General features: G+C 44.3%; 1 protein-coding gene across 1 annotated transcript in view; it reads left to right on the top strand.

Annotated features, from left to right (window-relative positions):
- The window catches only part of SNTG1 (syntrophin gamma 1), a 386,259-nt gene that overhangs the window by 238,802 nt on the left and 131,894 nt on the right, over positions 1-15,563 (top strand). The window contains exon 12 of the mRNA XM_059724105.1: positions 12,220-12,258. Coding sequence (XP_059580088.1) covers positions 12,220-12,258 — 39 coding nt within the window. The remainder of the gene's footprint in view (positions 1-12,219; positions 12,259-15,563) is intronic.

Below are 15,563 nucleotides of genomic sequence, written 5' to 3'. Positions count from 1 at the left end.
AGGTGCAAGACACAGAAGGTGATAGTGCCTCTCCACTCAGCACTAGTTAGGCCTCATCTAGAGTATTGTATGTTGTTATGGGAACCAGTTTCCTTTTTTTTTAATGATGTGGTGAAGTTAGACAGGGTCCAGAGGCAGGCAACAAAGATGATCAAGGGCTTGGAAGGTAAATCATAAGAGGAGAGGTTAAAGGAACTAGAAATTTTCAGCTTGCAGAAATGGTGCTTAAGTGGGGACATGATAGTAGTCTTCAAATACTTGAGGTCCTGCCTTAAAGAAGAGGGGAAAACACTTTTACTGTCTTGCTGCATATACTAGGAAACAGACTAATGGTTTGAAGTTGCCACAAAGTAAGTTTAGAATTGATATCAGGAAAAACTTCTTCACCGTTAAAATAGTGAGGCAGTGGAATAGACTGCCTGGGGAAACTATGGATTCTTTATCACTGGAGGTATTCAAGACAAGATTAGACAACTACTAGTTAAGGATGATCTAGGCTCAGCTATGCCTTTGTTTTACTATGAGCATTTTTCATGCTTCTGGGCTTTGCTGGTTGCCATGTGAGGTTGGGAGAGAATTCGTCCTTTCCCCCACTCCCCACCCCCCAGCCTCTTGCTGCTATAAGTGTCAAGTTTTTTAAAGCCTTCCTCAGAGCATTGGGTGTTGGCTGCAGCCAAGTCTGGGATTTTAATTGTGGTATGCCAGTGCTTCTGTTGGGACTTAAACTCAGAATTTCCTGGTGAGAGGGTCTTGCCCCTCTGCTTAGGGTCAGACTGATCCCCATATTTGGGGTTGGGAAGGAATTCTCTCTCATGGTAAAATTGGTATAGACTGTGGGTTTTTTTACCTTCCTCTGTAGGTTATATCCTCTTTATAAGATCCCTTGAGCATACGTTAACAACCTTTGTAGCAGTAGTACATTGGCAGCCATGGTCTCCCTGCTTTACTTGTGGCAGGCAAGGCTGTATGTCTTGTTGTTGTGTCAGGGTTGACTATGTAGTTTTGCTAAGAAATTAGACAATGGTTTGGATAGGGTTGATCCTACCTCAGGCAGAAATTTGGACTAGATGACTTCTCAAGGTCCCTTCTAAATCTACTTTTCTATGATTCTATGCTTCTATGACTCATGCTATCTCTAAACCCAGACCATCTACATGTAAGATTCCAGTGGTTTGTTGGAGGAATTCTGAAGACAATTGTTTAGTGGCTATACTATAGAATGTGATACAAAGCAAAAAGTCTGGTACAAGAAAACCAGATCAAGCAAAATATTTTTCTTTATGCCTTTATCTAATGCTTTATCAAGAATTAACTAGGGCTACGTGAAATTTCACTGGCTGTTTTGATTTGACACTGTTTTGACTCATTTTGAGCTTGAAACAGCAAAATCGAATCAAAACAAAGGGCTTTGAAAAAGCCTCAAAACAAAACGAGTCTAGTCGAAACATTTTGAAATGTTTCGAAGCAGCCAGCAGCAAGGTGATGGGAGACAGGGGAGAACCAGGGCTGCACTTCCAGCAGCAGCGAGGAGCGCAGCCCTAGCTCTCCCTTTCTCCCACCATGGGGCTGTGGTGGATCACAGCTCAGGGGAAGAGAACTGAGCCTGGGCTCAGTCCCCCTCCCAGGCACTGAGATGGGGCTGGGGAAAGGAACTGATCCCTATCACTCAGTTCCCCTCCCCAACCCTACAACTGGGCTGGGGATGGGAATTCAGCCGAGCTGGGCTAACTTCCCATCACCAGCACGATCTAGCGCTGCGCGATTGTGGGACTGGGGTTGAAAACTCAGCCCAACTAGCCTGAGTTCCTTTCCCCAGTGCTATGGTCCAGCAAAACATTGAAACAGCCTCACTGTTTTGATGAAACAAAACAGTGAGGCTATTTCAATTCAAAATGAAATTAGAAAGAAAACACTGGTCCATCCAAACCTCAAAACTGAAGTCAAAATGGAACAGTGCTGTTTCACACAACCCTAGTATTAACCCTTTTGCCAGGCACCGGTCAGCAGCAAAAAGGGCCAGGTTCACATTTCAAGGTACCTCGTAAATCATACCAGTGGCTTGAACTCCCACCCAGAAATTTGAGAACACTAAATTTGCTGGGGTGTCCTGTATAAACAAAAAAACAAACCCTCCTCAAAAGCAATGTAAATGCAAAACCCACACTTATTACAGAGAATTAAAAAGAACAAAACAAAACACTAAATATAATTTTAAACACTATTAACTACAAAGCAAAGTCTGTAGGAGGCACCCTCTTGGGGGAGGCTTCACCCATACCCAGGCAGTCTGGGACTTGGGGCTCCCCAACGGGTAGTTCTGGGGACCTGTACCTCTATACCTGCCCTTCAGCAATGGGCTGCAGAGGGGGGGCCCACACTGGAGAGTCCCGAGCTGCTCCTTGGGTTCACTGCATCACAGGGAGCTGCTCAAGAGCACATGTCCTTCTGTGTCGCAAGGGGCTCTGTTGCTCCTGGAGAAGTGATAGAGTGCTGATCTCCACTTCTGCATGGTGGCTTTGAGGGATTAACTGCAGATTTCATCAGCATAGTGCACCCCAACATTCCTAGTCCCAATCCCAGCTCTGCTGTGCAGAAAATTGCAAAAGAACTTGAAGGAAAGGTTAGGACTATCTTGGCTTGGGCCTGAATTAAAACTAGCACCCAACCACACAATGTGGTTGGGACATAAACTCCAAATGGGACAAAAGGAGTCCCAGGACTATTTCACTGAGCTTGCACTGGGTAGCAAAAAGCCAGACAGACCTATGCTGTACTGAAGCCTGGATCAACAAGTAGTGCCAGGTCTTACCCTGGCTCAAACAATGCCAAGCTTCACCCTGGCCCAAGTCTGCCAGCTGAGGTTTAGCTGCGCAGCTAGGCTGAAATGCAATAGCTATGAAACAGCAAAAAGGGCCCAGGCCTATAACTGCACATCCCATTTCAGCTATACCATTATGCTGAGACACTACAGTTACAGAACAGAGAGGGCCAAGTCTGGCTCATGAAGACTAAGGTGCTGGGGAAGATGAAGCGTCCCATGGGAACTACTCCTGGTCCACTTCCAGGTCAGCTGCAGAGCACGCGAGCCCCCTCCCCCCCCCTCAGCTTGGGAACTGGTGCCTCCTGGGTCTGGCAGGGCACTAGGGTTTCCCCTGTGGCCGATCACCCAGCAGGGGGAGCATCTGGGGGGTCCGCCATGTGCTCCATGTCAGACCCAGCAATGGACTGGAAGTACTTCTGGTCCACTTCTGGGTCCACCACCGAGCGCATGGCGCCCCCCCCCCACTCCATGCTTCCATGGGATGCTCCATCTGCCCCACCATCTCAGCGTTCATGAGCCGCACCTGGTACCTCAAGGTACATAGAAAAAACATATAAAGTTGTGTCTATGGCTGAATCGCTGATTCTCCACATCAAAATCAAATCTTCAGATTCAGCTGAATTGAACTGAGACAGTGGTCTGAATCAGCTAATCGAATCGCTGTCCCCTGAATTGGGCCAAATCCAAATCCAAATTGAATACTGCCTGCTTCACACAACCCTAATATCTATGGCTAGTTTAAAAGGATCCCCATCCCTGAAGTGTTCTAAATAGCTATACAGAGTTCAATTCATATTTTTATGAGATGCTACTCAATTGTTGCAGCTTGCACATCAGATTCCCAGTTTGGCAATAACTGTTCTATAATAGTAATTTACAGAGGGCCTTGAAAACCACTCCTTCAAGGCTAATTCCTAGTTATTCAGCTACAGTGAGATTCAAATGGATGAAAGATCAAAGGAGTGAGTCCGTATCTTACAGGAACTGTAGTAATTCAAGACGTTTTTGTTTACTCTTATCCTATAACCTGCCCTCTGTTTTTAACTAATACAGATTTGTTGGACTTCTATATTGGTGAAAGAACTGAAGGTAGCTCTATGATTGCAAGGTAGACATACTTTGAAAGGAGGCTAGGATTGCTTTGCTATCATTGTAACACTGCTGGAATTACAGGGCATATGTGCAGCCACCACAGACACTAACAGCTAAAAGGCTCTGGACTTATGTGTTATAATAGGACCCTTGCAGACAGTAACATTTCAATGAACTCTACTTTACACCATCCAAAATTTGGATTTTTCAGTGTACTGGGGGAAAAAAAAATTAGGTTATGAAGAACAAGATATACAACCCATTAATAGAATAGTAATACTTGCTAGTAGTTTCATAGTTGGTAGGGCCAGAAGGGACCTGAGTAGATCATCAAGTCTGACCCCCTTCCATGGCAGGAAAGAATGCTGGGGTCAAATGACCCTGGCTAGGTGTTCATCCAGCCTCCTTTTAAAGATCCCCAGGGTAGGAGCCAGCACCACTTCTCTTGGAAGTTGGTTCCAGATCCTAGCTGCCCTGACAGTGAAGTAATACCTCCTGATATCTAGCCTGAATCTACCCTCTGCCAGCTTGTGACCATTATTTCTTGTCACTCCTGGTAGTACTCAGGGGAACAGGGACTCTCCCAATGCCTGCTGGTCCCCCCGACTAGTTTGTAAATGGCCACTAGATCCCCACTTAGCCTTCTCTTGTGGAGGCTGAACAAGTTCAGGTCCCTTAGCCTCTCCTCGTAGGGCCTGCCCTGCTGACCCCTGATCATGCAGTTGGCCCTCCTCTGGACTCTCTTCATGCTGTCCACATCCCTCCTGAAGTGTGGTGCCCAGAACTGGACTCAATACTCCAACTGCGGCCTAACCAGTGTCACATAGAGGGGAAGGATCACCTCCTTGGACCTGCTTGAGATGCATCTGTGGATGCATGGCAAGGTACAGTTGGCCTTCCTGACCACATCCCCACACTGTCAGCCCATGTTCATATTGGCCTCAATAATGACTCCAAGATCCTTCTCTGCCTATGCACTGACGAGAAGGGAGTTCCCCAATGTGTAGGTCTGCTGCTGGTTCTTCCTCCCCAGGTGCAGTGCCCAGCACATGTCAGTGTTGAAACCCATTCTGTTCTCTTCTGCCCAACCCTGTAGCTTGTCCAGATCCTATTGCAGCCTATTCCTTCCTTCTAGCATGCCCACTTCTCCCTTAGTACCCTTAGTAAAATATAGTTCAGACTATTTGTGACTAACAAATATTTGAACTTGGTACTTGTAGCATAATTTTTTTTCACAGGAAAATATTTATTAATGTAAGTGTCACAGGGCACCTCAGTACCTCTGCTCCTAGAAAGGAGGAACTGCCAGGGAGTGAGTGAGCACGCCCTGGCCTGACATAACAAGCCCAGCTGAGGCTTGCTCAAGTAATGAGCGCAGCTGCGGGTTGCCAGAGCAACCAAGCGGAGCCAGCTGCCTGTAGGGGGCAGGGCCTGGCCCTTATAAAGCTCAGGGCTGAGGCCAGGCTGGCAGTTCTCTGCCAGCAGCCGGAGAGGCAGGAGCTCCCTCAGCTGAGATATGGAAAGGAGCATGACTTGCAAGTACAGCTCGTGATAGCCCTGAGAGGATGGGCACTATGGTTTAGCCAGGGAGCTTTAGGTTTGTGTTATAGCCAGGAGGCTCTAGTTTACGTTTGGCTCTGTATATTACACCTGGAGGTTTGGGTGTGGCTGTAGGGGTTGGAGGAGGCCTCAATCACAGGGACCCCAGAGAGTGTGGGGTGCCCTAGCGCTAAGAGGGTGCACTATTGTCATAGCGCCAGGGAAGGCGCAGCTCGCACGCCAGTGCATGAGCGACTGGCGGCGAGGAGCGCGGCCAGTGGGTCGCGGGCGCAACCCGTAGGTTGCGGACGGGGACTGAGACCCCGGATTGCGTGTGGGGGAACATAGCCCCCGGCCCCAGGAAAGGGGCTGTATTGCTGAGTAGCCCAGTGTGGGCACGGCGAGCCCCAGAGAGGGGGGGGAACGCCCTTGTACTGTATTGAGTAGCCCAGTGTGGGCGTGGCGAGCCCCAGAGAGGGGGAACGCCATTGTGTATTATTGAGTAGCCCAGTGTGGGCACGGAGAGCCCCAGAGAGGGGGAACGCCATTGTGTATTATTGAGTAGCCCAGTGTGGGCACGGAGAGCCCCAGAGAGGGGGAACGCCATTGTGCTTTGTTGAGTAGCCCGGTGTGGGCGCACGGGCATAGCGAGCCCGGCCACAGGCTAGTGCGGCAATACCCCTCAGACCAAGGCAGGGTGCTGCGGTTGCCCCTGAGAAGACAGGGAGTAGCAGCGCTGTGAGCCAGAGTCAGGGAGGGTATCCGTGCGGTTGGCCCATAGGGCCGGGGCCCACTAGGGAGTCCCTGAGCGGGACCGCAGCATCAGGAGAGTCCCAGCAAGAGGCTGGGCATGAGAGAGGGAGCCCAGAGTGGGCCACATTAGAGAGGAGGCCCGGGAAGCGGGCGTATAGACCGGACAATGTCTATTACATCTGCGAGGCTTGGGGCGTGGTATTAGGGGTTGGTAGGAGCCACGCATAGCCCATAAGGCTGGGGTGCTTGGGTAGCGCCCATTGTATGGGGAGACCCGCGAGGGGTCCAGGAGCTCACGTGCCCGAGGAAACACAAGGCAGCCTCCCTATTACATATTGCATCAAGACGTGGCGGGCGAGAATGGAGGGTGCCCTCGGACCGAAGTAGCATGGTGAGAGGGCCTCAAGGAGATCACGGCCCTCTGCGAGGACCCCGCTGTCACAGTAAGAATGTAAATTATTAATTTATTAATGTATTAATGTATAATAAAAGTATCTGTGCTTTTACTGATGCACCAATCCATCAACTTCAGTTAAAATAGTCAGCTGATCTTTTCAACAAACAATTTATTTCTTAAATGGAACACTGCAGTCACAAAGCTGTGATGGGAGTGAGGTACAAACTCCCATTGACTGTCAGTGGGATTTACACAGCTGTGTTCCATATATATTTTTGAAAATTGCCTCTTTAGATCATAGGGCAACAGAACAAATAGCTATTATTTAAGTTAGTTCTTCTGTGCTTTACATACACAAAGTACTTAAGATGCAGAAGTCCTCAACTTCAGGAAAGCTGACTTTGACAAGCTCAGGAAGCTTGTCAGTGAGACCCTAAGGGACCACGACCCAAAGGGCAGGGGAGTTCAAGATGAGTGGTTGCTCCTCAAGGGAGCAATCCTGGATGCACAAGCAAAGTCTATCCCATTTCAGAGAAAAGACAGCAAAAGGGCACAGCAGCCCCCTTGGATCTGCAGGGAACTAGTGGACCTCCTACATCTAAAAAGAAAGACCTACAAAGGTGAAGGACTGGATCCACCTCCAAGGAGGAATGTTCTGCACTGGTATGGAACTGCGGGGAGTGAAAGCCAAGGCTGCAACTGAACTCCAACTAGCTACAAGTATCAAGGACAATAAAAAGTCCTTTTTTAGATATATGGGGAGCCGAAGGAAAACCAAGGGCAACGTTGGACCCCCCTGCTAAACCAGATGGGACAACTGACAACCAACGCCTAGGAACAACCCAACTTGCTAAATGGGTACTTTGCATCAGTTTTCTCCAGTCCCAAGGAAGGCCTGAGTAAGGGAGATCCCTTATACTCCATCAATGCTGACCTTGTGAAGGAATACCTTGAGAGGCTGGATACCTTCAAGTCAGCTGGCCCTGACAGTTTAGACCCCAGGGTACTCAAGGAGCTGACAAGCATCATAGCTCAGCCTCTGGCATGGATATTTGAGAACTACTGGAGCTCTGGTGAAGTGCCCAAAGATTGGAAGAAGGCCAATGTGGTGCCTATCTTCAAGAAAGGGAGGAAAGTGGATCCAGCAAACTACAGGCCCATCAGCCTGACCCCTATCCTGGGGAAGGTCTTAGAAAAGATTATCAAAGAGATCATTCTTAACAGACTGGCCGTTGGCAACATCCTGAGGGATAGCCAGCACGGGTTTGTTGCGGGTAGGTTTTGCTTGACCAATTTATTTCCTTTTATGACCAGGTGACCCATCACCTGGACAAGGGAGGAGAGATTGATGTCATATATCTTGACTTTAAAAAAGCCTTCAGTCTGGTATCCCATGATCACCTCTTAGCAAAACTGGCCAGCTGCAGCCTTGGCTTCACTGCAATCCCCTGGCTGGGTAATTGGCTCCATGGTCAGACCTAGAGGGTGGTGATTGATGGAGGTCAACCATCATGGTGCGCTGTGACCAGTGGGGTCCCTCAAGGCTCTGCCCTTGGGCCTATACTATTCAACATCTTCATTAATGATGTGGACATTGATGTCAGAAGTGGACCGGCCAGGTTCGCCAATGACACCAAACTTTGGGGTAAAGCATCCACACCTGAGGACAGGAGGGCGATCCAGGCTGACCTTGACAGACTCGGGAAATGGGTGGATGAGAACCTGATGGTGTTTAACACTGAAAAATACAAGTTTCCTCACCTTGGGAAGAAAAACCCACAGCATGCTTATAGGCTTGGTATTGCTATGCTGGTTAGCACTATGGACGAAAGGGACTTGGGGGTCATGATTGACCACGAGATGAACATGAGCCATCAATGTGATGCTGCATCTAGTAAAGTGAGCAAAATGCTGGCTTGCATCCATAGATGCTTATCAAGCAAATCCCAGGACGTCATTCTCCCATTGTACTCGGCCTTGATGAGGCTGCAGCTGGAGTACTTCATCCAGTTTTGGGCTCCACGATTCAAAAAGAATGTGGAGAAGCTTGAGAGAGTCCAGAGGAGAGCCACGCACATGATCAGAGGTCATGAAAACAGACCTTATGATGACAGTCTGAGAGTTATGGGACTCTTTAGCCTGGAAAAGTGCAGGCTCAGGGGAGATCTGGTGGCCACCTATAAGTTTATCAGGGATGCTCACCAGGATCTGGGGGAACGTCTGTTCACTAGAGTGCCCCAAGGGATGACAAGGTCAAACAGTCACAAACTCCTCCATGTCTGTTTCAGGCTGGACATAAGGAAGAATTTCTTCACTGTCCAAGCCCCCAAGGTCTTGAATAGACTGCCGCTGAAGGTGATTCAAGCACCTACTTTGAATGCCTTCAAGAGACATTTGGATGTTTATCTTGTTGGGATCTTATGAGCCCTGCTGACTTCCTATCCCTAGGGCATGGGGCTGGACTCGCAAATCTTCCAAGGTCTCTTCCAGCCCTAATGTCTATGAAATCTATTAAATCAATATCATGTGGAGATGTGGTTTTTAATATTCTGCTAAGCTAGGCAAAGCAAAAATTTTCAAAAATTACCCAAGTTACTTAAGAGCCCAAGTGACCTTCAAAATCCTGAGAGACAGGATTTAGGAAAGTGACCAGGTAAAATGAGCAGAAAGCTTACCAGCTGACTTTATATTATTCCAAGATAGCTTGGCAAATTCACATTTATTTGCATGAATTGAAATAATACACTTTTTTTGTTTTAGTATCTCAAAATGGACTAGAAAACCTGTTATATAAAATTAAAATAGGTAAAACATGCCTAAAATGTTTTAAAAAAGGGACTGTTTATAAATTCAGAAGAAAAATGAAAATACTCTGAAATACTCTAGCTGCTACTCCTATTGTTTCTTCCATATTTACGCTATAATTTTCTTCCTTAGTATCTGTTTAAGCTAATTGAGAGCTCATCTGGCTTCCATTATCAGTGACCTTTGCACTGAGAAGAAGCAGATTGTCTTATTTTTTTCTTTTGAAAGGTGATGATCATGAGCCCTATAAATTGACATTGGATAACTATTCAAAGATTAGGTATATTATAGTTACTAGTACACGTTTCATAATACTACTCAGCCAGTGACCATGCATTATTTACTCACAGGTAAAAAAGTACTGAAGACTCCATCCCCACTTGTTTAAGTGAATTAACTTAGATTGGGCCCATCATTTCTGGCCCAAATTTTAATACTTCCCCCAGCCCCAACATCTGCACAGATGGGCATTTAGGTTGACGTAACCCTAGTTTAGTTAGGTTGCTCTATCTCTCTTGAGTCTTCCTTGATACCATGTGATGAAGGGCCAGAAACATCTTTTCAGTGAATATTTTTTCTGAGGTTTTTTCCTTTCTTCATATAATGACTTCATATAAAGATTATATTTCTGTGGGCACAGCTGAATGTTTTCAGGTTTATAGTTCAGTATACTGTCCTCACATAGGTAACCATCCGGAGAAAAGACGTTGTTATTGATTTGTCACAACTCACTTATTGTACAACACTGTGTGCACTTAGTATGCTACATAAATAATAAAATTACTTTATGGGAGAGAAAATAAGTTTTGCCTTTTTTTTTCCCTCTGCCCTTTAATGGTTTTAATCTATCTATCTTAATAATAGCATAAAATATGTACAAAACTACAATAATTTAATTTCCAAAAGTGTTTGAGGGCTTGCATATACCACAGTAGCATATCCTGGTCAGGCCTTTTCCATGAATACTCCACTACCTGAATCTCCACACACACTCCAAACGCAGAATAAGCTAATGAGACCATTCCAAGTTCATGTGTGTGACTCTTAGATGCATCAGAGACAAAGGTCTTAAGAGCAGCTGTAGGGGGAAGCACCAGAGCTGCTTTGTATTTCCAGATTTGGAGTATGCATGTGGGCATGGAAGGGAAGAACATAGATTCATAAATGTTTGGGTAAGAAGGGACCCTAGTAGATCATCAAGTCAGACCCCCTGCCCTGGGCAGGAAAGAGCACTGGGGTCAGCTGCATGTCTAGCCTCTTCTTACAGATCCCCAAGGTAGGGGAGAGCACCACCTCTCATATTTGGGAATGGCCCAATAAGAGCATGACAATGTCATAGGGGAGGTAAGCTCTTAGAAATGTAAGAGTTTAAGGCCTGTTCATTTGCAATGTGCTCTATGTTCTTAAGTGCCTAGGTAATTGTTGAAAATAGAACTTTGGCTCTTAAGTCACTTAGATACTTTAGAAAATTTTAGTCTTTAGCCTTTAAGTTATGACAATCTATCTATGTTCTTCTGTTTTAAAATATCAAAGTATTTCACACATCTAAAAACTGTGTTGATTTGATTTGAGGGTCATGTGATAATTTTGTTCATGGTGAACTTGAAGAGAAATTTAGTGCCTGCTAGCAAATACTTAACACTGATAAATATGTTTTGATGACAAAGCTACTAAGTTTCCTGTTTAATATTTTCAGTGTTCACTGTCTGTTTCGGTGCAATAACTGAGCAAGAGGTTAAAATGAGACTGTAGTAAATGTACACTTACCTTTAACATTTTTTTTCTTTAGCCATTGCAGTGCCTATGTCATCTTTATATATAGCTGTTTACTTAGATGAAATTACAAATTCTGGAGGAAAAATGTTCTTTCGTGTTTCCTCTTATATTCTCAGAAAATGTCACACACTAGAATGAAAGTGTAAATCTTATGCTATGGCTTGGGAGTCTGGCTGTCTATACCATTAATGCCTGGCTGTCAATATAATTTATTCCTTAATGTTTGAATTGCTTATTTTGAAATTAAAAGCAAAACACCCTTTTTTTCTTATAAGATGGAATGGACACATTCCTGATTTGTACTGTCAGATAGGAGTTTTGTGCTTGAGGCTACCAATGACCTCCAGAGCCACATCCAAACTTCTCCAGAATTCAGCAGTTTTTAGTGTCTAGGTTCACTTCTACTTATAAACCTGTATTTATTATATTACTGAAGCTTGAATGACTGTAAAAATATTCTTTTGTATGTAGATATTTTGGTGTTTCTAGATTTTGGATATATTGTCCAATGATGACAGTTTGAAATAAGGTTTGTATTTTTTTTAAATATATATTTTTTAAGTATTTTCTTTAAAAAGTATTTTCATTGAGTTGGTAAAACTCATAAGAAATTTGCCTGCATTGTATATTTCTACAGTGGTATAGGTTGTAGCCGTGTTGGTCTACGGACATAGGCAGACGAGGATCTTTAGGTGAATCTGATATCTTTTATTAGACCAACTTAAATTGATCTAATAAATTTAAGTTGGTCTAATAAAAGATATCAGATTCACCCAAAGAAACTTGTCTGCCTCTTGTACATTTCTATGAACCTGAACAGGATTTTGAGTGAACTGGATGTAATAGGTCCAGAAATTGTCTTGCTACTTGCTCACTAGGGTCACCGTGGTCATTTAATTGACTTCAGTGTAGTCGCTCTTGTTTTATACGGGTGTAGTTTGGGGGATAATATTCCGTTTATTAAACAAAATGATTCTTGTTGTTCTATTTAGTTAGCATACTTATTAATCAATGTCTTTGTTCATTTTTTTTATAGATAAAAAAAATCAACAGGAATTTTCCAGTAAGCCAGCAGGTAAGAAAGAGAAACATTTGGAAGTATAATTAATAATTCTTATAGGATCTATAGTGGAATTGTCTAGTAGTGAAGGTAGAAGTACTAGTTGAAGAAGTCTTATTATTTTTCTTTACTTTGGCCTTCTTCCAACAATCTAAGAAGAGATCATGTTTTGGTTAAAATAAATGGGAATTTGGATGTTCAAGGAAAAAAGAATTTTGCCCATTTTTTTTCAAGTTATACTATTGTTTATTTGGTTGTCTCCAAAATATATCTGTATTTCTACTTTTATATTTAAAACAAGGATAGTGTTTATATACTTATGGCCTTGTCACATGTTACACTGAGTTGCTCAAATTTTGATCAATGTTAGTGCTAGCTTACGTTTGGAGCTGACACACATTCAAGTCGGCAGGGGCCTGGCGGTGAGAACCTGCCCCCCTTCCCCCCGCCACATCCAGGCTTCCCCCTACCCTCTGTCCTCTGGGGCTTCCCCAATTTCCCTGTGCCCCAGGGCTCCCCCTTCCTCCCCTTCCCCCAGCTTACTTGTGGCTACCTACCCTGTCTGTCCTGGGGGAGCAGGCAGGGAAGAGTTAACCTGCCTGCCTGCCTGACCCACTGCTGCTGCCAGGCTGCTGCTCATCTCTAGGTGGAACCAAGCCCAGGCAGCAGGAGGTGGGTGGGATGGGGGGTACAACTAGTCAGGCAGGTTAACCCTTCCCTACCCCCTGGGACAGACAGATTGGACAACTGCAAGGAAGCAGGGGGAGCAGTGAGTGGGGATCTGGGGTGCTAGGGAGAGTGAGGGCTGGCAGTGGGCCAGTGGGGGAGGAGGGGTGGTTGGGGTGTTTACACTAAAGTATAACCTAGAGTGGCTATGTGTTAATGTAACATGAGCTGGGTAACATGGATCAAAAATAAATCTGCCCTGGAATGGCTTTACTTTAAGTGCTTAAAACTAGTTTCAGGTGTTAATGTGTGAACAATCCAGGGGTTAAGAGCTCCAGGGTCTGCCTAAAAATAATGTGTAAAAAGGACTTTATTCACCATTATTTATCTATAATTCTAAAAGTGTTTTACAAAGTAGGTCCTATAAATTTCACTTTACATATGAAAATACACAGAGTGATTTGCCCAAGGCTCAGCGGTAGGTAAACAACATGAGGAACAAAGTCTCAGTCTCTTGACTGTCAGTCAAGTGGTCTATACTTGCTAATGATGCCTTTTTTATACAATTACATTTTGGCTGCATATCCATGAGTTGCTGACTGCACAGTAGCTCATTACTACTTCACAGTAGCATTGCATGACACAAAGCATGATGCAACACTGCTCTGCAGTAGTAACGATCTACTGCACAGTCAGCGTCACCAAAAAGCTGTTCGGGGATGCTACTGTACAGTAATGCCAGTTACAGCATATTCATTTAGTGCTTGTCTATGCAAGTATTAAATGGCTGCGCAGTAACAACAGCTCAGTCAGCATCTCATGCATATGGGACCTTTAATTAGGCAATAAGGCTCTTGACACCTCCTTCCCATGTTGGAGCTGCTCATATCATTATTCAGAAAGTTTCATATGAAGCGTTGTATCAGCATGATAGGGCATGCCATTTTTAATGTGGGGAGCAGAAAGGAGGATTGTAACTGTAATAAATCCTCCAGCACTTTCTTCTTGGATCACATTAATATACACAGCTCCATAAGAAGAGCTGAAACTAAAGACACCAGAGATTTTTTTAGTTGACCTTGATGAAAATATACATGAGCTATGCATGTAGGGCAGAAGGAAAGGTACATTTTTTTCCAAAGTATAAAAAGCAAAAAAATAAAACTTTTGGGAAGAGGAAAGTTATTAAAAAGGGATAAAGCTGTTAGACTTTGAAACTTGTATGTCCTCTATGACACGATTGTCAACAACCTTCATTACAGCATGTGAACAACTGAAAATATGATTTTGTGGTGAGATGTCGATCACCCACTATGGCATAGTTTTACTAGGATAATCTACTAATTTATACAGTTTATTGCGGAGGAGTTGGATATTTTCCTTTAAGGATGTTACAGTAGGGGGAAAAAAATCTGACCCTTTAAGGGGAATTCTGTAGACAGAAGCCGCAGAGGTGGGGGGGGGGGGGTCTAAAATTGTAGCTTATCTTGAGAAGCAACAACAATGATGGTGCTTTCTCCACAGGCAATAGTTGAGACAGCCTCTGTCATTCAACTTCTTTTTCTGTGTTTGTGTAGCCTGACCTCAATGGGTGTGTGCAGTCATTTGCTGCACCCATTCTACATTTACATGGCTTAATTTTAGCCATGTGAACATAGAGTGGGAGTGGCATGTGCAGCAGTCTGCTGCTGCCAGGAGCCAGGTGCAGCTATTCACTGCTCCCAGGAGCTGCTTGGGGAGCCTGTTGTAAATAACTCAGTGGGTGGTTCCTTAGGAGTGTTGGTAGGTCTTCAGGGAGAGATCGGGGAGGGGACCAGCCTAGTCAGGATTGAAGGGATAGGAATAGTGCAGCCTGGGGCAAGTGACAGCTTTCCCAGCCCTGAGGCTTCACTGAGAATATGTGCAGGCATTCACAAGATCCAGGTTAACATTTTTGTTGTTCACATTAACCCAATCTTGATCTAAGTTGACCCTGGTTAGGTCAATCTAAATGTAATGCCTGTACACACCCGATAAGATTGCATTCAACTAGCTTGAATTTTTCAGGGCAGGGCTATTAAAATCTCAAGGGAAAAAGTATAAATAACTTTGGCCTAGTACTTACACACCATTCCCTCAGAATGCAGACATTGTTCATTCTTCTTTGAGGACCTTTACATTATTAAAGTTGGGTTGTATTTGAAAGGAATTTTCCATCCCTTTCTCTTAAAAAAGAAAGATGTTTACTATTCTCAGCAGTAAAAAATGCGTTTTCACCACAAGTCTCAGCATTGCCTCTAAAGATGTCAATTCCACTCAAGCTTCTCCAAGTATATCTACTGTGAAATCATTAAGACCTCAATAGCATAAGGATTGCCACTGACTGATTTGAAAATAAGGAAAAACAAAAACACTTAGTAAACAAAAGAGAGGCTAGGAAGTTATGGTTTTCTTTATTGTGATATTATCTGATAGCTTTCATTATCATACAACACATGCAATAAAAATATAAATAACAGATATAATAGCTCAGCAAGCTAGTGTATTAGTATGCCATGCTCTCTGCTATTCAAGACCTTCTGGCAACTGTGATTTAGAATAGCATTTGGTTTCTCTTTAATATTTCATTGGCTTGGAAAGCAAAAATAACTTTCTTGGCTTGAGTAGCTTGTTGG

Source organism: Alligator mississippiensis, chromosome 3 (genome assembly GCF_030867095.1).
Source record: "Alligator mississippiensis isolate rAllMis1 chromosome 3, rAllMis1, whole genome shotgun sequence".
In the NCBI taxonomy this organism is placed as follows: Eukaryota; Metazoa; Chordata; order Crocodylia; family Alligatoridae; genus Alligator; species Alligator mississippiensis.
The sequence above is the reverse complement of the archived record's forward strand: the minus strand, read 5'-3'. Positions and strand labels throughout refer to the sequence as shown.